This window comes from Procambarus clarkii, chromosome 5, assembly GCF_040958095.1.
Source record: "Procambarus clarkii isolate CNS0578487 chromosome 5, FALCON_Pclarkii_2.0, whole genome shotgun sequence".
NCBI classification, from domain to species: Eukaryota; Metazoa; Arthropoda; class Malacostraca; order Decapoda; family Cambaridae; genus Procambarus; species Procambarus clarkii.
In genome coordinates, this window is record NC_091154.1 from 56,701,891 (window position 1) to 56,723,283 (window position 21,393).

The window sequence follows — 21,393 nt, forward strand, 5'->3', positions numbered from 1 at the left end:
GTTCAGTCCGTATCAGACCCGTCAGCCATGTGTTCAGTCCGTACCAGACCCACCAGCCACGTGTTCAGTCCGTATCAGACCCGTCAGCCACGTGTTCAGTCCGTACCAGACCCACCAGCCACGTGTTCAGTCCGTACCAAACCCGTCAGCCACGTGTTCAGTCCGTACCAGACCCACCAGCCACGTGTTCAGTCCGTACCAGACCCGTCAGCCACGTGTTCAATCCGTACCAGACCTGTCAGTCACGTGTACAGGCCGTACCAGACCCACCAGCCACGTGTTCAGTCCGTACCAGACCCACCAGCCACGTGTTCAGTCCGTACCAGACCCACCAGCCACGTGTACAGGCCGTACCAGACCCACCAGCCACGTGTTCAGTCCGTACCAGACCCACCAGTTACGTGTACAGTCTGTACCAGACCCGTCAGCCACATGTACAGGCCGTACCAGACCCACCAGCCACGTGTACAGGCCGTACCAGACCCACCAGCCACATGTACAGGCCGTACCAGACCCACCAGCCACGTGTACAGGCCGTACCAGACCCACCAGCCACGTGTACAGGCCGTACCAGACCCACCAGCCACGTGTACAGGCCGTACCAGACCCACCAGCCACGTGTACAGTCTGTACCAGACCCACCAGCCACGTGTACAGGCCGTACCAGACCCACCAGCCACGTGTACAGTCTGTACACGACCCACCAGCCACGTGTTCAGTCCGTACCAGACCCACCAGCCACGTGTACAGGCCGTACCAGACCCACCAGCCACGTGTACAGTCTGTACACGACCCACCAGCCACGTGTTCAGTCCGTACCAGACCCACCAGTTACGTGTACAGTCTGTACCAGACCCGTCAGCCACATGTACAGGCCGTACCAGACCCACCAGCCACGTGTACAGGCCGTACCAGACCCACCAGCCACATGTACAGGCCGTACCAGACCCACCAGCCACGTGTACAGGCCGTACCAGACCCACCAGCCACGTGTACAGGCCGTACCAGACCCACCAGCCACGTGTACAGGCCGTACCAGACCCACCAGCCACGTGTACAGGCCGTACCAGACCCACCAGCCACGTGTACAGTCCGTACCAGACCCGTCAGCCACGTGTACAGGCCGTACCAGACCCACCAGCCACGTGTATAGGCCGTACCAGACCCACCAGCCACGTGTTCAGTCCGTACCAGACCCACCAGCCACGTGTACAGTCTGTACCAGACCCGTCAGCCACGTGTACAAGCCGTACCAGACCCACCAGCCACGTGTACAGGCCGTACCAGACCCACCAGCCACGTGTACAGGCCGTACCAGACCCACCAGCTACGTGTACAGTCCGTACCAGACCCGTCAGCCACGTGTACAGGCCGTACCAGACCCACCAGCCACGTGTATAGGCCGTACCAGACCCACCAGCCACGTGTACAGGCCGTACTAGACCCACCAGCCACGTGTACAGGCCGTACCAGACCCACCAGCCACGTGTACAGGCCGTACCAGACCCACCAGCCACGTGTACAGTCCGTACCAGACCCACCAGCCACGTGTTCAGTCCGTATCAGACCCGTCAGCCATGTGTTCAGTCCGTACCAGACCCACCAGCCACGTGTTCAGTCCGTATCAGACCCGTCAGCCACGTGTTCAGTCCGTACCAGACCCACCAGCCACGTGTTCAGTCCGTACCAAACCCGTCAGCCACGTGTTCAGTCCGTACCAGACCCACCAGCCACGTGTTCAGTCCGTACCAGACCCGTCAGCCACGTGTTCAATCCGTACCAGACCTGTCAGTCACGTGTACAGGCCGTACCAGACCCACCAGCCACGTGTTCAGTCCGTACCAGACCCACCAGCCACGTGTTCAGTCCGTACCAGACCCACCAGCCACGTGTACAGGCCGTACCAGACCCACCAGCCACGTGTTCAGTCCGTACCAGACCCACCAGTTACGTGTACAGTCTGTACCAGACCCGTCAGCCACATGTACAGGCCGTACCAGACCCACCAGCCACGTGTACAGGCCGTACCAGACCCACCAGCCACATGTACAGGCCGTACCAGACCCACCAGCCACGTGTACAGGCCGTACCAGACCCACCAGCCACGTGTACAGGCCGTACCAGACCCACCAGCCACGTGTACAGGCCGTACCAGACCCACCAGCCACGTGTACAGTCTGTACCAGACCCACCAGCCACGTGTACAGGCCGTACCAGACCCACCAGCCACGTGTACAGTCTGTACACGACCCACCAGCCACGTGTTCAGTCCGTACCAGACCCACCAGCCACGTGTACAGGCCGTACCAGACCCACCAGCCACGTGTACAGTCTGTACACGACCCACCAGCCACGTGTTCAGTCCGTACCAGACCCACCAGTTACGTGTACAGTCTGTACCAGACCCGTCAGCCACATGTACAGGCCGTACCAGACCCACCAGCCACGTGTACAGGCCGTACCAGACCCACCAGCCACATGTACAGGCCGTACCAGACCCACCAGCCACGTGTACAGGCCGTACCAGACCCACCAGCCACGTGTACAGGCCGTACCAGACCCACCAGCCACGTGTACAGGCCGTACCAGACCCACCAGCCACGTGTACAGGCCGTACCAGACCCACCAGCCACGTGTACAGTCCGTACCAGACCCGTCAGCCACGTGTACAGGCCGTACCAGACCCACCAGCCACGTGTATAGGCCGTACCAGACCCACCAGCCACGTGTTCAGTCCGTACCAGACCCACCAGCCACGTGTACAGTCTGTACCAGACCCGTCAGCCACGTGTACAAGCCGTACCAGACCCACCAGCCACGTGTACAGGCCGTACCAGACCCACCAGCCACGTGTACAGGCCGTACCAGACCCACCAGCTACGTGTACAGGCCGTACCAGACCCACCAGCCACGTGTACAGGCCGTACCAGACCCACCAGCCACGTGTACAGGCCGTACCAGACGCACCAGCCACGTGTACAGGCCGTACCAGACCCACCAGCCACGTGTACAGTCTGTACCAGACCCACCAGCCACGTGTACAGGCCGTACCAGACCCACTAGCCACGTGTACAGTCTGTACACGACCCACCAGCCACGTGTACAGGCCGTACCAGACCCACCAGCCACGTGTACAGTCTGTACCAGACCCACCAGCCACGTGTTCAGTCCGTACCAGACCCGTCAGCCACGTGTACAGGCCGTACCAGACCCACCAGCCACGTGTACAGTTTGTACCAGACCCACCAGCCACGTGTACAGGCCGTACCAGACCCACCAGCCACGTGTACAGTCTGTACCAGACCCACCAGCTACGTGTACAGGCCGTACCAGACCCACCAGCCACGTGTACAGTCTGTACCAGACCCACCAGCCACGTGTTCAGTCCGTACCAGACCCGTCAGCCACGTGTACAGGCCGTACCAGACCCACCAGCCACGTGTACAGGCCGTACCAGACCCACCAGCCACGTGTACAGGCCGTACCAGACCCACCAGCCACATGTACAGGCCGTACCAGACCCACCAGCCACGTGTACAGGCCGTACCAGACCCACCAGCCACGTGTACAGGCCGTACCAGACCCACCAGCCACGTGTACAGGCCGTACCAGACCCACCAGCCACGTGTACAGTCTGTACCAGACCCACCAGCCACGTGTACAGGCCGTACCAGACCCACCAGCCACGTGTACAGTCTGTACACGACCCACCAGCCACGTGTTCAGTCCGTACCAGACCCGTCAGCCACGTGTACAGGCCGTACCAGACCCACCAGCCACGTGTACAGGCCGTACCAGACCCACCAGCCACGTGTACAGGCCGTACCAGACCCACCAGCCACGTGTACAGGCCGTACCAGACCCACCAGCCACGTGTACAGTCCGTACCAGACCCGTCAGCCACGTGTACAGGCCGTACCAGACCCACCAGCCACGTGTATAGGCCGTACCAGACCCACCAGCCACGTGTTCAGTCCGTACCAGACCCACCAGCCACGTGTACAGTCTGTACCAGACCCGTCAGCCACGTGTACAAGCCGTACCAGACCCACCAGCCACGTGTACAGGCCGTACCAGACCCACCAGCCACGTGTACAGGCCGTACCAGACCCACCAGCTACGTGTACAGGCCGTACCAGACCCACCAGCCACGTGTACAGGCCGTACCAGACCCACCAGCCACGTGTACAGGCCGTACCAGACGCACCAGCCACGTGTACAGGCCGTACCAGACCCACCAGCCACGTGTACAGTCTGTACCAGACCCACCAGTCACGTGTACAGGCCGTACCAGACCCACTAGCCACGTGTACAGTCTGTACACGACCCACCAGCCACGTGTACAGGCCGTACCAGACCCACCAGCCACGTGTACAGTCTGTACCAGACCCACCAGCCACGTGTTCAGTCCGTACCAGACCCGTCAGCCACGTGTACAGGCCGTACCAGACCCACCAGCCACGTGTACAGTTTGTACCAGACCCACCAGCCACGTGTACAGGCCGTACCAGACCCACCAGCCACGTGTACAGTCTGTACCAGACCCACCAGCCACGTGTACAGGCCGTACCAGACCCACCAGCCACGTGTACAGTCTGTACCAGACCCACCAGCCACGTGTTCAGTCCGTACCAGACCCGTCAGCCACGTGTACAGGCCGTACCAGACCCACCAGCCACGTGTACAGGCCGTACCAGACCCACCAGCCACGTGTACAGGCCGTACCAGACCCACCAGCCACGTGTACAGGCCGTACCAGACCCACCAGCCACGTGTACAGTCCGTACCACACCCGTCAGCCACGTGTACAGGCCGTACCAGACCCACCAGCCACGTGTATAGGCCGTACCAGACCCACCAGCCACGTGTACAGGCCGTACCAGACCCACCAGCCACGTGTACAGGCCGTACCAGACCCACCAGCCACGTGTACAGGCCGTACCAGACCCACCAGCCACGTGTACAGGCCGTACCAGACCCACCAGCTACGTGTACAGGCCGTACCAGACCCACCAGCCACGTGTACAGTCCGTACCAGACCCACCAGCCACGTGTACAGGCCGTACCAGACCCACCAGCCACGTGTACAGGCCGTACCAGACCCACCAGCCACGTGTACAGGAAGTACCAGACCCACCAGCCACGTGTACAGTCTGTACCAGACCCACCAGCCACGTGTACAGGCCGTACCAGACCCACCAGCCACGTGTACAGTCTGTACACGACCCACCAGCCACGTGTACAGGCCGTACCAGACCCACCAGCCACGTGTACAGTCTGTACCAGACCCACCAGCCACGTGTTCAGTCCGTACCAGACCCGTCAGCCACGTGTACAGGCCGTACCAGACCCACCAGCCACGTGTACAGTCTGTACCAGACCCACCAGCCACGTGTACAGGCCGTACCAGACCCACCAGCCACGTGTACAGTCTGTACCAGACCCACCAGCCACGTGTACAGGCCGTATCAGACCCACCAGCCACGTGTACAGTCTGTACCAGACCCACCAGCCACGTGTTCAGTCCGTACCAGACCCGTCAGCCACGTGTACAGGCCGTACCAGACCCACCAGCCACGTGTACAGGCCGTACCAGACCCACCAGCCACGTGTACAGGCCGTACCAGACCCACCAGCCACGTGTACAGGCCGTACCAGACCAACCAGCCACGTGTACAGTCCGTACCAGACCCGTCAGCCACGTGTACAGGCCGTACCAGACCCACCAGCCACGTGTATAGGCCGTACCAGACCCACCAGCCACGTGTACAGGCCGTACTAGACCCACCAGCCACGTGTACAGGCCGTACCAGACCCACCAGCCACGTGTACAGGCCGTACCAGATCCACCAGCCACGTGTACAGTCCGTACCAGACCCACCAGCCACGTGTTCAGTCCGTATCAGACCCGTCAGCCATGTGTTCAGTCCGTACCAGACCCACCAGCCACGTGTTCAGTCCGTATCAGACCCGTCAGCCACGTGTTCAGTCCGTACCAGACCCACCAGCCACGTGTTCAGTCCGTACCAAACCCGTCAGCCACGTGTTCAGTCCGTACCAGACCCACCAGCCACGTGTTCAGTCCGTACCAGACCCGTCAGCCACGTGTTCAATCCGTACCAGACCCGTCAGTCACGTGTACAGGCCGTACCAGACCCACCAGCCACGTGTTCAGTCCGTACCAGACCCACCAGCCACGTGTTCAGTCCGTACCAGACCCACCAGCCACGTGTACAGGCCGTACCAGACCCACCAGCCACGTGTTCAGTCCGTACCAGACCCACCAGTTACGTGTACAGTCTGTACCAGACCCGTCAGCCACATGTACAGGCCGTACCAGACCCACCAGCCACGTGTACAGGCCGTACCAGACCCACCAGCCACATGTACAGGCCGTACCAGACCCACCAGCCACGTGTACAGGCCGTACCAGACCCACCAGCCACGTGTACAGGCCGTACCAGACCCACCAGCCACGTGAACAGGCCGTACCAGACCCACCAGCCACGTGTACAGTCTGTACCAGACCCACCAGCCACGTGTACAGGCCGTACCAGACCCACCAGCCACGTGTACAGTCTGTACCAGACCCACCAGCCACGTGTACAGGCCGTACCAGACCCACCAGCCACGTGTACAGTCTGTACACGACCCACCAGCCACGTGTTCAGTCCGTACCAGACCCGTCAGCCACGTGTACAGGCCGTACCAGACCCACCAGCCACGTGTACAGGCCGTACCAGACCCACCAGCCACGTGTACAGGCCGTACCAGACCCACCAGCCACGTGTACAGGCCGTACCAGACCCACCAGCCACGTGTACAGTCCGTACCAGACCCGTCAGCCACGTGTACAGGCCGTACCAGACCCACCAGCCACGTGTATAGGCCGTACCAGACCCACCAGCCACGTGTACAGGCCGTACCAGACCCACCAGCCAAATGTACAGGCCGTACCAGACCCACCAGCCACGTGTACAGGCCGTACCAGACCCACCAGCCACGTGTACAGGCCGTACCAGACCCACCAGCTACGTGTACAGGCCGTACCAGACCCACCAGCCACGTGTACAGTCCGTACCAGACCCACCAGCCACGTGTACAGGCCGTACCAGACCCACCAGCCACGTGTACAGGCCGTACCAGACCCACCAGCCACGTGTACAGGCCGTACCAGACCCACCAGCCACGTGTACAGTCTGTACCAGACCCACCAGCCACGTGTACAGGCCGTACCAGACCCACCAGCCACGTGTACAGTCTGTACACGACCCACCAGCCACGTGTACAGGCCGTACCAGACCCACCAGCCACGTGTACAGTCTGTACCAGACCCACCAGCCACGTGTTCAGTCCGTACCAGACCCGTCAGCCACGTGTACAGGCCGTACCAGACCCACCAGCCACGTGTACAGGCCGTACCAGACCCACCAGCCACGTGTACAGTCCGTACCAGACCCGTCAGCCACGTGTACAGGCCGTACCAGACCCACCAGCCACGTGTATAGGCCGTACCAGACCCACCAGCCACGTGTACAGGCCGTACCAGACCCACCAGCCACGTGTACAGGCCGTACCAGACCCACCAGCCACGTGTACAGGCCGTACCAGACCCACCAGCCACGTGTACAGGCCGTACCAGACCCACCAGCTACGTGTACAGGCCGTACCAGACCCACCAGCCACGTGTACAGTCCGTACCAGACCCACCAGCCACGTGTACCGGCCGTACCAGACCCACCAGCCACGTGTACAGGCCGTACCAGACCCACCAGCCACGTGTACAGGCCGTACCAGACCCACCAGCCACGTGTACAGTCTGTACCAGACCCACCAGCCACGTGTACAGGCCGTACCAGACCCACCAGCCACGTGTACAGTCTGTACACGACCCACCAGCCACGTGTACAGGCCGTACCAGACCCACCAGCCACGTGTACAGGCCGTACCAGACCAACCAGCCACGTGTACAGTCCGTACCAGACCCGTCAGCCACGTGTACAGGCCGTACCAGACCCACCAGCCACGTGTATAGGCCGTACCAGACCCACCAGCCACGTGTACAGGCCGTACTAGACCCACCAGCCACGTGTACAGGCCGTACCAGACCCACCAGCCACGTGTACAGGCCGTACCAGATCCACCAGCCACGTGTACAGTCCGTACCAGACCCACCAGCCACGTGTTCAGTCCGTATCAGACCCGTCAGCCATGTGTTCAGTCCGTACCAGACCCACCAGCCACGTGTTCAGTCCGTATCAGACCCGTCAGCCACGTGTTCAGTCCGTACCAGACCCACCAGCCACGTGTTCAGTCCGTACCAAACCCGTCAGCCACGTGTTCAGTCCGTACCAGACCCACCAGCCACGTGTTCAGTCCGTACCAGACCCGTCAGCCACGTGTTCAATCCGTACCAGACCCGTCAGTCACGTGTACAGGCCGTACCAGACCCACCAGCCACGTGTTCAGTCCGTACCAGACCCACCAGCCACGTGTTCAGTCCGTACCAGACCCACCAGCCACGTGTACAGGCCGTACCAGACCCACCAGCCACGTGTTCAGTCCGTACCAGACCCACCAGTTACGTGTACAGTCTGTACCAGACCCGTCAGCCACATGTACAGGCCGTACCAGACCCACCAGCCACGTGTACAGGCCGTACCAGACCCACCAGCCACATGTACAGGCCGTACCAGACCCACCAGCCACGTGTACAGGCCGTACCAGACCCACCAGCCACGTGTACAGGCCGTACCAGACCCACCAGCCACGTGAACAGGCCGTACCAGACCCACCAGCCACGTGTACAGTCTGTACCAGACCCACCAGCCACGTGTACAGGCCGTACCAGACCCACCAGCCACGTGTACAGTCTGTACCAGACCCACCAGCCACGTGTACAGGCCGTACCAGACCCACCAGCCACGTGTACAGTCTGTACACGACCCACCAGCCACGTGTTCAGTCCGTACCAGACCCGTCAGCCACGTGTACAGGCCGTACCAGACCCACCAGCCACGTGTACAGGCCGTACCAGACCCACCAGCCACGTGTACAGGCCGTACCAGACCCACCAGCCACGTGTACAGGCCGTACCAGACCCACCAGCCACGTGTACAGTCCGTACCAGACCCGTCAGCCACGTGTACAGGCCGTACCAGACCCACCAGCCACGTGTATAGGCCGTACCAGACCCACCAGCCACGTGTACAGGCCGTACCAGACCCACCAGCCAAATGTACAGGCCGTACCAGACCCACCAGCCACGTGTACAGGCCGTACCAGACCCACCAGCCACGTGTACAGGCCGTACCAGACCCACCAGCTACGTGTACAGGCCGTACCAGACCCACCAGCCACGTGTACAGTCCGTACCAGACCCACCAGCCACGTGTACAGGCCGTACCAGACCCACCAGCCACGTGTACAGGCCGTACCAGACCCACCAGCCACGTGTACAGGCCGTACCAGACCCACCAGCCACGTGTACAGTCTGTACCAGACCCACCAGCCACGTGTACAGGCCGTACCAGACCCACCAGCCACGTGTACAGTCTGTACACGACCCACCAGCCACGTGTACAGGCCGTACCAGACCCACCAGCCACGTGTACAGTCTGTACCAGACCCACCAGCCACGTGTTCAGTCCGTACCAGACCCGTCAGCCACGTGTACAGGCCGTACCAGACCCACCAGCCACGTGTACAGGCCGTACCAGACCCACCAGCCACGTGTACAGTCCGTACCAGACCCGTCAGCCACGTGTACAGGCCGTACCAGACCCACCAGCCACGTGTATAGGCCGTACCAGACCCACCAGCCACGTGTACAGGCCGTACCAGACCCACCAGCCACGTGTACAGGCCGTACCAGACCCACCAGCCACGTGTACAGGCCGTACCAGACCCACCAGCCACGTGTACAGGCCGTACCAGACCCACCAGCTACGTGTACAGGCCGTACCAGACCCACCAGCCACGTGTACAGTCCGTACCAGACCCACCAGCCACGTGTACCGGCCGTACCAGACCCACCAGCCACGTGTACAGGCCGTACCAGACCCACCAGCCACGTGTACAGGCCGTACCAGACCCACCAGCCACGTGTACAGTCTGTACCAGACCCACCAGCCACGTGTACAGGCCGTACCAGACCCACCAGCCACGTGTACAGTCTGTACACGACCCACCAGCCACGTGTACAGGCCGTACCAGACCCACCAGCCACGTGTACAGTCTGTACCAGACCCACCAGCCTCGTGTTCAGTCCGTACCAGACCCGTCAGCCACGTGTACAGGCCGTACCAGACCCACCAGCCACGTGTACAGTCTGTACCAGACCCACCAGCCACGTGTACAGGCCGTACCAGACCCACCAGCCACGTGTACAGTCTGTACCAGACCCACCAGCCACGTGTACAGGCCGTACCAGACCCACCAGCCACGTGTACAGTCTGTACCAGACCCACCAGCCACGTGTTCAGTCCGTACCAGACCCGTCAGCCACGTGTACAGGCCGTACCAGACCCACCAGCCACGTGTACAGGCCGTACCAGACCCACCAGCCACGTGTACAGGCCGTACCAGACCCACCAGCCACGTGTACAGGCCGTACCAGACCCACCAGCCACGTGTACAGTCCATACCAGACCCGTCAGCCACGTGTACAGGCCGTACCAGACCCACCAGCCACGTGTATAGGCCGTACCAGACCCACCAGCCACGTGTACAGGCCGTACCAGACCCACCAGCCACGTGTACAGGCCGTACCAGACCCACCAGCCACGTGTACAGGCCGTACCAGACCCACCAGCCACGTGTACAGTCCGTACCAGACCCACCAGCCACGTGTTCAGTCCGTACCAGACCCGTCAGCCATGTGTTCAGTCCGTACCAGACCCACCAGCCACGTGTTCAGTCCGTACCAGACCCGTCAGCCACGTGTTCAGTCCGTACCAGACCCACCAGCCACGTGTTCAGTCCGTACCAGACCCGTCAGCCACGTGTTCAGTCCGTACCAGACCCACCAGCCACGTGTTCAGTCCGTACCAGACCCGTCAGCCACGTGTTCAGTCCGTACCAGACCCGTCAGCCACGTGTACAGGCCGTACCAGACCCACCAGCCACGTGTTCAGTCCGTACCAGACCCACCAGCCACGTTTTCAGTCCATACCAGACCCACCAGCCACGTGTACAGGCCGTACCAGACCCACCAGCCACGTCTTCAGTCCGTACCAGACCCACCAGCCACGTGTACAGTCTGTACCAGACCCGTCAGCCACATGTACAGGCTGTACGAGACCCACCAGCCACGTGTACAGGCCGTACCAGACCCACCAGCCACGTGTACAGGCCGTACCAGACCCACCAGCCACGTGTACAGGCCGTACCAGACCCACCAGCCACGTGTACAGGCCGTACTAGACCCACCAGCCACGTGTACAGTCCGTACCAGACCCACCAGCCACGTGTACAGGCCGTACCAGACCCACCAGCCACGTGTACAGGCCGTACCAGACCCACCAGCCACGTGTACAGGCCGTACCAGACCCACCAGCCACGTGTACAGTCTGTACCAGACCCACCAGCCACGTGTACAGGCCGTACCAGACCCACCAGCCACGTGTACAGTCTGTACCAGACCCACCAGCCACGTGTACAGGCCGTACCAGACCCCCCAGCCACGTGTACAGTCTGTATCAGACCCACCAGCCAAGTGTTCAGTCCGTACCAGACCCGTCAGCCACGTGTACAGGCCGTACCAGACCCACCAGCCACGTGTACAGTCTGTACCAGACCCACCAGCCACGTGTACAGGCCGTACCAGACCCACCAGCCACGTGTACAGTCTGCACCAGACCCACCAGCCACGTGTACAGGCCGTACCAGACCCACCAGCCACGTGTACAGGCCGTACCAGACCCACCAGCCACGTGTGCAGGCCGTACCAGACCCACCAGCCACGTGTACAGGCCGTACCAGAGCCACCAGCCACGTGTACAGGCCGTACCAGACCCACCAGCACGTGTACAGACCGTACCAGACCCACCAGCCACGTGTACAGGCCGTACCAGACCCACCAGCCTCGTGTACAGGCCGTACTATACCAGTAATAATAGCGGCCTCGTAGTCCCGCCGTGGTGTAGCATCTTCATGTGATCATAATTTACCTGTGGAAGTGTTACATCCTAACATTTACCAACAACAGATATAATACAACTGTAATACATGAGTATAAAGTATAATAATAATAGATTCTTACCTTTGTGGATGGTTTTATCTGGCATCGCAACGATTAATCCTTGACACTGAAATAATTGGTTGATAAATCTATACTAATAGAAAAAAAACAAATTTTGCACTTTCCTCAATTTTGTCAAGTCGTTGCAACAAGTAGTGACTGCTTGTAGGTCACGCTGCGGTCTAGTACTTGCGGGTAGAGTTAGTGACCGATGTGGGAGGCTCGGTTTGTCGACACCAATACCACACCAAGTTGATTCACTCTCCTGTGTTAGTGCACGAATGGCGTCTCTTCCTCCGCGCGCGTCACCTCATGATGCGCTTTATATCGAGAACTGGGAGGAGGGTTTTGTTTAATTTCATTAAGCAATTTAATGTGTAATATATTTAAAGGATTAGTTTGATACTATTCCTAGTCCTGAGACTGGTGATTTTTATATTAAATTAGCTAGACACGTTTAGAGATCGAGATGTAGACGTCTCAGGATATATTAATCCAGATATTAATTAATTATTTTCTCATTCTGGAACAAAGTTGTCATTTTCGTCATCTCTTTCATGACTAACTAAAACATTTTATTCATACTTAAACTGATACAAACCAACATTTATTACAATTTATGAATGATGTAGGAATTTCCCACATATCTTCATGTTCCAGTGGCGGCTGGCAATTGCTAGTACTTCTCCATCTTTTGTGTATATGGTGTAAGGTTGTGTGAGTATCATTCTGTATCCAATCCGTCCTCTTAGAAATATTGTCGCTTTTTGCTCTTATGCGCGCTAAGGCCAAAAGTGGACTTAATTTGAAATGAAATCGATTCACAACAGTGACGTACAGTCCCGTTTTCTGTTTGAGTCGTCCGACCTACTTGGAAAGGTTAGGAGAGGAAACTTTCAATTAACGTTTTGAAACTTTATGAGAATTTCCTGCCCACCTAACCTACCAGAAGATCCTTAACTTACTGTTGTTAAAAAAATTATTTTCATTATTTTCTCATTTTAAAATTACGTCCACTTTCGGACATACGGATAAACGGCCAAACACGACGTTATTTTTAAGAGGAGAGGTTGAGTATCACGTGACCTGAGAATATTGTTTTTATCCACAATTGGTAATTGCAAGTGTAACTGATATAACAGTGGAATATTTTCCATTTAAGAATACTCCTCATGTATATTATATTTCAGTATTAATATTATGAGTATTAGGGTATATCTGTGTGTTATATAAGTCCAAATTTAGTGGGTCTAATAATCCTTGGTAAAGTTCTCGGTTGATACTATCAGAGCCATGTTCAATATACATATATTTTTGTGTACGTCTAACTTTAAGGCTATGATGTACCCACTAATTGTACCCACTGTACAGTTAGACATTAACATGTCCCCTTGACCTAGTGTCTTAACACTGACTGGCCCCTGACAGGGAGAAGAGCGTGTGATCCTGTCCAGGTGAGTCTGGTTAAACAATGACTATAAGAACTACTGAAGGGCAGACTCTATATTTATATTACTCTTTAGTAAGGTCGGGTATTAGTACTCGTACTCTGATACAAGTAGGAACAAGCTCGTGTCCACACGACATAAGAGCCCGTCCCCCTACAACCTTACCTTGAGGTTACCTTGAGGTGCTTCCGGGGCTTAGCGTCCCCGCGGCCCGGTCGTCGACCAGGCCTCCTGGTTGCCGGACTGTTCAACCAGGCTGTTGGCCGCGGCTGCTCGCAGCCTGACGTATGAGTCACAGCCTGGTTGATCAGGTATCCTTTGGAGGTGCTTATCCAGTTCTCTTTTGAACACTGTGAGGGGTCGGCCAGTTATGCCCCTTATGTGTAGTGGAAGCGTGTTGAACAGTCTCGGGCCTCTGATGTTGATAGAGTTCTCTCTCAGAGTACCTGTTGCACCTTTGCTTTTCAACATGGGTATTCTGCACATCCTGCCATGTCTTCTGGTCTCATGTGATGTTATTTCTGTGTGCAGGTTTGGGACCAGCCCCTCTAATATTTTCCACGTGTAAATTATTATGTACCTCTCCCGCCTGCGCTCAAGGGAGTACAGTTTTAGGTTCTTTAGTCGGTCCCAATAGTTTAGATGTTTTACTGAGTGGATTCTAGCAGTAAAGGGTCTCTGCACGCTCTCCAGGTCAGCAATTTCTCCAGCTTTGAAACTGGCTGTCATTGTGCAGCAGTACTCCACTCTAGAGTGGAGTACAATACAATATTCGTTAAACAGAACCGAGGAATAAGCAGCATGCATACGTCACGAGAGGTTGTTAACTTAGTTCTGGCTCAACGTATACGAAATATACAACATTAGTGTAGAGTTAAATCCCTCCATCAATGTTCAAGAATTTTTTCCGAGAAAATAACTATTAAGGGACGGCTTTCAACCTGATTAAGTTCTCATTCATCCAGTACATAAGCGAAACATTAAAGGTTTACTCACCTACAAACTTGTGATGATTCACCATGAACAAGAAGAGCGACATTTGTCTAAGACTGTGACATTGTGCAGGTTGAGGGTGGACCAGGAGAGATGTACGAGCAGCTGCTGGGTGTGATCAGCCTGTGTGACGACACCCAGCAGGCAGGTCAGCTGTTGTGGTCAGGAGCGTCCCTGGAGCCCCTGGGATGCTGGAGCGTCTCCCCGCTGTGTCTGGCCGTCACCAGTAACCGGTGCAGGATCACCACCCTCCTGCTGGCAGCTGGAGCACCGCTCACCACCACCTCCCACGGCCTCAACCTGCTGACACTAGCCTGGTGCTCCCCCGACGTCACTCCCCGTCTTCAGGTCACCATCACGCGGGTGAGTGTCCATCATACACCAGTTGCTATAGTGCCCACCATACACCAGTTGGTATAGTGTCCACCATACACCAGTTGGTATAGTGTCCACCATACACCAGTTGGCATAGTGTCCACCATACACCAGTTGGTATAGTGTCCACCATACACCAGTTGGTATAGTGTCCACCATACACCAGTTGGTATAGTGTCCACCATACACCAGTTGCTATAGTGTCCACCATACACCAGTTGCTATAGTGTCCACCATACACCAGTTGGTATAGTGTCCACCATACACCATTTGGTACAGTCTCCAACATACACCAGTTGGTATAGTGACCACCATAAACCAGTTGGTATAGTTTCCACCATATACCAGTTGGTATAGTGACCACCATACACCAGTTGGTATAGTGTCCACCATACACCAGTTGGTATAGTGTCCACCATACACCAGTTGGTATAGTGTCCACCATACACCAGTTGGCATAGTGTCCACCATTCACCAGTTGGTATAGTGTCCACCATACACCAGTTGGTATAGTGTCCACCATACACCAGTTGCTATAGTGTCAACCATACACCAGTTGCTATAGTGTCCACCATACACCAGTTGCTATAGTGTCCACCATACACCAGTTGGTATAGTGTCCACCATACACCAGTTGGTATAGTGTCCACCATACACCAGTTGGTATAGTGACCACCATAAACCAGTTGGTATAGTGTCCACCATATACCAGTTGGTATAGTGACCACCATACACCAGTTGGTATAGTGTCCACCATACACCATTTGGTACAGCCTCCACCATACACCAGTTGGTATAGTGACCACCATAAACCAGTTGGTATAGTGTCCACCATATACCAGTTGGTATAGTGACCACCATAAACCAGTTGGTATAGTGTCCACCATATACCAGTTGGTATAGTGTCCACCATACACCAGGTGGTATAGTGTCCACCATACACCAGTTGGTATAGTGTCCACCATACACCAGTTGGTACAGTGTCCTCCATACACCAATTGGTATAGTGTCCTCTATACACCAGTTGGTATAGTTTCCACTATACACCAGTTGGTATAGTGTCCACGATACACCAGTTGGTATAGTGACCACCATATACCAGTTGGTATAGTGTCCACCATACACCAGGTGGTATAGTGACCACCATACACCAGTTGGTATAGTGTCTGCCTTACACCAGTTGGTATAGTGTCCTCCATACACCAGTTGGTATAGTGTCCTCCATACACCAATTGGTATAGTGTCCACCATACACCAGTTGGTATAGTGTCCACGATACACCAGTTGGTATAGTGTCCACCATATACCAGTTGGTATAGTGTCCACCATACACCAGTTGGTATGGTGTCGACCATGCACCAGTTGGTATAGTGTCCACCATACACCAGTTGGTATAGTGACCACCATACACCAGTTGGTACAGTGTCCTCCATACACCAATTGGTATAGTGTCCTCCATACACCAGTTGGTATAGTTTCCACTATACAACAGTTGGTATAGTGTCCACAATACACCAGTTGGTATAGTGACCACCATACACCAGTTGGTATAGTTCCTGCCTTACACCAGTTGGTATAGTGTGTGGGAACCGACCTGTGAGATTTATATTTATTTAATTTATATGAATTTATATTTACGTTAATTTATATACTTCGATAGCAATTTGTATAATGATAAGTGGACTGTATTTCTGCAATAATCTCATAATCTCACAAATCGATCCTCTACACATTAGGGGGGTTTATATTTATATGTATGCAGCCAATCAAACTACAGTAACTACATACATTGATGAGGTTCCTTATCTTATAGTACAGCAGGTTAGTCCACCAGGTATAACTAGGGTGTAGACACCAAATTATCCTCTTTGAGGCAGCTTCCATCACCCAGTAACTGGTGCACAAAATCTTGCATCCTCGTCTTGACCTGTCAAAAGTGCGCTAGCTGTGAAGCCAGATACCTATATATGACAAGTATATCAGAGAAAACAGTACATGGAACATGAAGACCTGGCTTAATTACCTTTAGTTTGAGGCTTCCATGTAATCTAACCGGGTCACCCTATATCCTGACATTAATGGCCATAAATGAATGATAAACGGGTTTCGGATAGACTTAACTTGATTTGTTGACAGCGTGTTGACAGATGGTACACCTTTGGTATCCATAACACTACGTCCAAGTAAAATTAACAGGAGCCGAATTTGCTCCCGTGTGAGCCTCTGGTCTCGTATAAACAACAATGGCTGCCCTCCTTCCCCTCTCGCCTGGCCTACTTTGTCCAGATTTCAGAAAGTGATAGAAGGGTCACATTTACTCTACTTTAATATTGATAATTAAGTTAATTTATATAAGATGTTTTTATGATGGTAAAGTCCAAAGACTAATGTATTTAAGAATAATTCCCAGCAGAATAGCTGGTCAATTTATAATGGTATGTGGTGATGATATCCCGTTTTCTTTAGACGGTAATTCCACTACAAGTTACGTTTTCTATGGGTAACTTGTTGGTAATACAGTTATTATCTGTATGATTATTAAATGGTGTCGGATTTTCCGACATAATTCCCCAGGGGGCTGCTCACGGGTCGAAGTCCTATTTAGAACAGACGAACACCGATACTCCTCCTTCGAATTATTAGATTAATTTGATGTTAGTAGTTAGTAATCACACATTTGTGTGTCTGTTCGTACAGGACGGATGTCCCGTACTAGAGTTGCAGGGGTTAGAAGTCTAATGCGATTTCATTTCCCTGTCAACTCTTGAAAGGCTAATATTCAAGCCTTATTACATATTATTTAACCCAGAAGACTGGATGTGATCAAGTACTACAGTCAAGTATGATTCAGGGACTGCAGTGAGATCAGTGACATTAGATATAACTTGAAGTTTCTTCAGGTAACTGGTCACTGATATATAAACACTGAGGCCCATGGAATACATCTTGATTAAATAATAAATGTATCAAATCAGTCATCATATTTATTGGGGTTTAATTTAATTAATTGATTCAGAGGATTGAATAGCTCATCATTAAAGTAAAGTATGGTTCTGAGACTGCAGTGGGTTCAGTGACATTGGTCGCAGTGACTTGTAGCTGTTTTAGGCTACTGTTCACTGATTTGCCACTGAGGCCTCATGAACTCATCTCCAGCTTTAAATGATGATACTAACATCAACCTCTGTTGGTATAGTCAGCTGTAATCTCCTTAGTATAATGCTACTGGAGAAATATAATCAGCTGACAAATTTAGGTTTCTACTGGTATTGTTTATCTGCAGGCATAGGTCTCCTCAGGCTTGATACTGGGCCTGAGAGTAATTTACCTCCTGCAGAGTTTAACATGGTTATACCCTGATATTTAGTAGGGCTACCGATGAATCGATGACAATAGTCTGTCCCTACAAGGAGACCGAAGTCAGTGAGGTGATCAGACTTAATATTATCTGCCAATTTTATTCCTCTATTTCTCAGGAATTTGGCTGTTGCTCTCAGACCTTGAACTTGTAGGTCTACTGGTATTTTGTCCACCACAATGGCTTGTACTCGACAGATGTACCTGCCTAAACGTACTGATGGTTGTACCACCTGGTAGACTTGAGGTCCTGCATCTGTTACAAACCCTGAGATGTTGAATGACATCTGGGCTACAGGCCTTAATTGTAGTTCATCTGCCAGCTTTTTAGTGATATATGTTCTTTGGGATCCTTGGTCAAACAACCCACGGGTATAGACCTTGGCCCTCTTATTCAGGATGGTAATTTGGGCAGTAGGCAAAGTCGTATTACCTTTAGACTTTGCCGATTGGACACTCTTTGTTGGTTGCACCTTGCAGTACTGTACTGTGGTGGGAATGCTATCTTCCACCTTGGGTCTTGAATACGTTAATTTCGTATATTTGCACAGTGCTGCATGGTGCCTACCTCTTCTACACCTGTTGCAGGTGTTGAATTGGGTATCACAATAGTCTATGTTGTGTGACTTGAGACACCTCGAACATCTCCCTAATTCCTGGAGTCGCTCAATACGAGTGTCTCTGGTTGGATAATTAGCACAACGGTATGTTGAATGTTTCTTTTTGCAGAACATACATGTCCCCCAGCCTACTGCACGTTTGGAAGTTACCGGTTTGGGTGAACTAGTAACAGTAGGCTTGGAGGATGCTGCTGCATTGTCAGATTTTCTGCAACTTGATGTTTGAGTAATTGGTTGATGTTTATTTGGGGTGGTTGTTTTACCCTTTAATTGACTATTATTTTCTATTTCTGAAGGCTTGCAAGAGGCTTTAACTTCCTCATTTGCTCGTCGTTTGTTTATGATGGAATGTAAACCTTCAGTGATGTCCTGTACTGTCAGGATGGTGTTATGTTGATGTGCATATAATTCATCTAGTATATCGCTGGACAATTTTCGTTGAAGGACTACTTTGGTCATCCATTCACTAGTAGTTATATCAACCTTAAGACTGAATATTCTTAGTAGTGACTCAAACTCCATGCTGAAGGATTGTAATGAGTCAGCAGTCTGATCAGGTTGAGGTAAATCCAGCAATTGTAGTACTAGATGTATGACAGTTTTCTCATTGCCAGCATTATTCCTAGGAGGCTGGACTGGGAAATTAGTGCTGTTGCTATTTTCATTTACATTTTCTACTACTGGTTCAGCTTCACCTCTAGTTTGGAGGCATGTTAACTTAGTAGCCTCAGGTATTGGGTTTTCAGAAACCACAGAGACTGTGGATAAATTGTCTGAAAACTGCTTAATTTCTGGTGGTATATTATTGGGTGAAGCTGTAGTGGGTGAAGCTTTATCCTTGTTGATTAATGGATCTAATCTGGCTTTACATTTATTCTCAAAAAGATCCAGATCATCCATAACATTATCTACTTTATTTGATGTACTTGCTATTTGTTCTGATTCAATTATCCTGTGTAAATGTTCCAACCTGCCTTGAGTTTCTTCTTCATATTGTGCTAGGTCAGACAGGAATGGTTCCACATCTTCAACTACTACGTCATCGTGGACTTGATTTTGGTAAGATTTCCTATTTGCTTTCAATATATGCAATTGGGTTTGAATCTGTAACAGTGGTATTTTCAACCGATGATAATTAATTACAGGCTCATATAACAACTGTTCATATTGGTTGAGATCTCTTGTTAGTTGGCGTTTGCTTGATATTAAAGCACGCTTTGCTTTCTGTGGATTAGTCATGGTGACTTGTTAATTGAGCACCACTGGCTCATAAATTGTGAGCAAGTACTAATGGTAGCCTAGGGTAAAATTCTGCACTCACTAGGCAATAATCCTACCTCTACTAGAGGTTAGCACTTAAAATTAATACACATTATATATATATACAATCATACACACTAATGATTTGAGTGATAAACCAGTGTCACTGGAAGTACCTTTAGGTTAGCTCTTCTATATCACCCTAGGATGGTAGAGACACTAATTAATCACTCAAAGGTGTAATGATCATAAGTAAATTATTATATATACAACTCAACTCGAGTTGATAAAAATTACACCCAAAATAGGGTCTGGACCATTCATTAATGGTGTTAGGTTGATCAATATAGTACAACTGACTATGGTAATAATGGGACTAGGATGAACGATAATAGTTCAACTAGTCAATGGTTAATATCCTACCCTGTTGTGGGTTGGCAATTAGTAAATATTATACTGTGATCACTAGTGCAATATATATGAAATAATTCTCTATTTTGGAGAAATAATATACACAATTATTGATAATAGCCTCTTAATTAGCCTCTATGAAACTTCTAATATTATCTAGAAGTATTAAATATTATTAGTGACCTCGCGAAATAAAGTCCACAAAATTCGTAGATAATCTCTCGTGAAATGTAACACCACGAAATCCGTGAACAATCTCGCGAAGACACAGTCACTAATTTGGCTGGATTCTATATTAGCGCTGTCATTTCACGAAATAACACGCCACCAAATATCTGTGGGTGTGCATGAAACCGCTGACGAAGCTGAACTGGGCTGAGGGAGGCTCCTGAGCTCCCACGAGGCAACGCCGCTGTCTATGACTGGCTGGCTTTGTTTAAATAACACTGCACTAGATATTTAATGAATCCACTGGTTTGGTTAACTGGTTCATCCGGTACTAAGATGACCAAATGTGGGTTCAAAGGATCAAATAATCCGTCATCCGGTTCGAAGATGACCAAATAATGTGGGAACCGACCTGTGAGATTTATATTTATTTAATTTATATGAATTTATATTTACGTTAATTTATATACTTCGATAGCAATTTGTATAATGATAAGTGGACTGTATTTCTGCAATAATC

At 52.7% G+C, this 21,393-nt stretch overlaps 1 protein-coding gene across 5 annotated transcripts in view; it reads left to right on the top strand.

Moving 5' to 3' along the window:
* The window catches only part of LOC123752204 (serine/threonine-protein phosphatase 6 regulatory ankyrin repeat subunit C-like), a 726,197-nt gene that overhangs the window by 684,214 nt on the left and 20,590 nt on the right, over positions 1 to 21,393 (top strand). For all 5 annotated transcript variants that reach the window (XM_069302518.1, XM_069302504.1, XM_069302511.1 and 2 more), the window contains exon 6: positions 14,755 to 15,045. In XM_069302518.1, the coding sequence (XP_069158619.1) occupies positions 14,755 to 15,045 (291 nt within the window). The remainder of the gene's footprint in view (positions 1 to 14,754; positions 15,046 to 21,393) is intronic.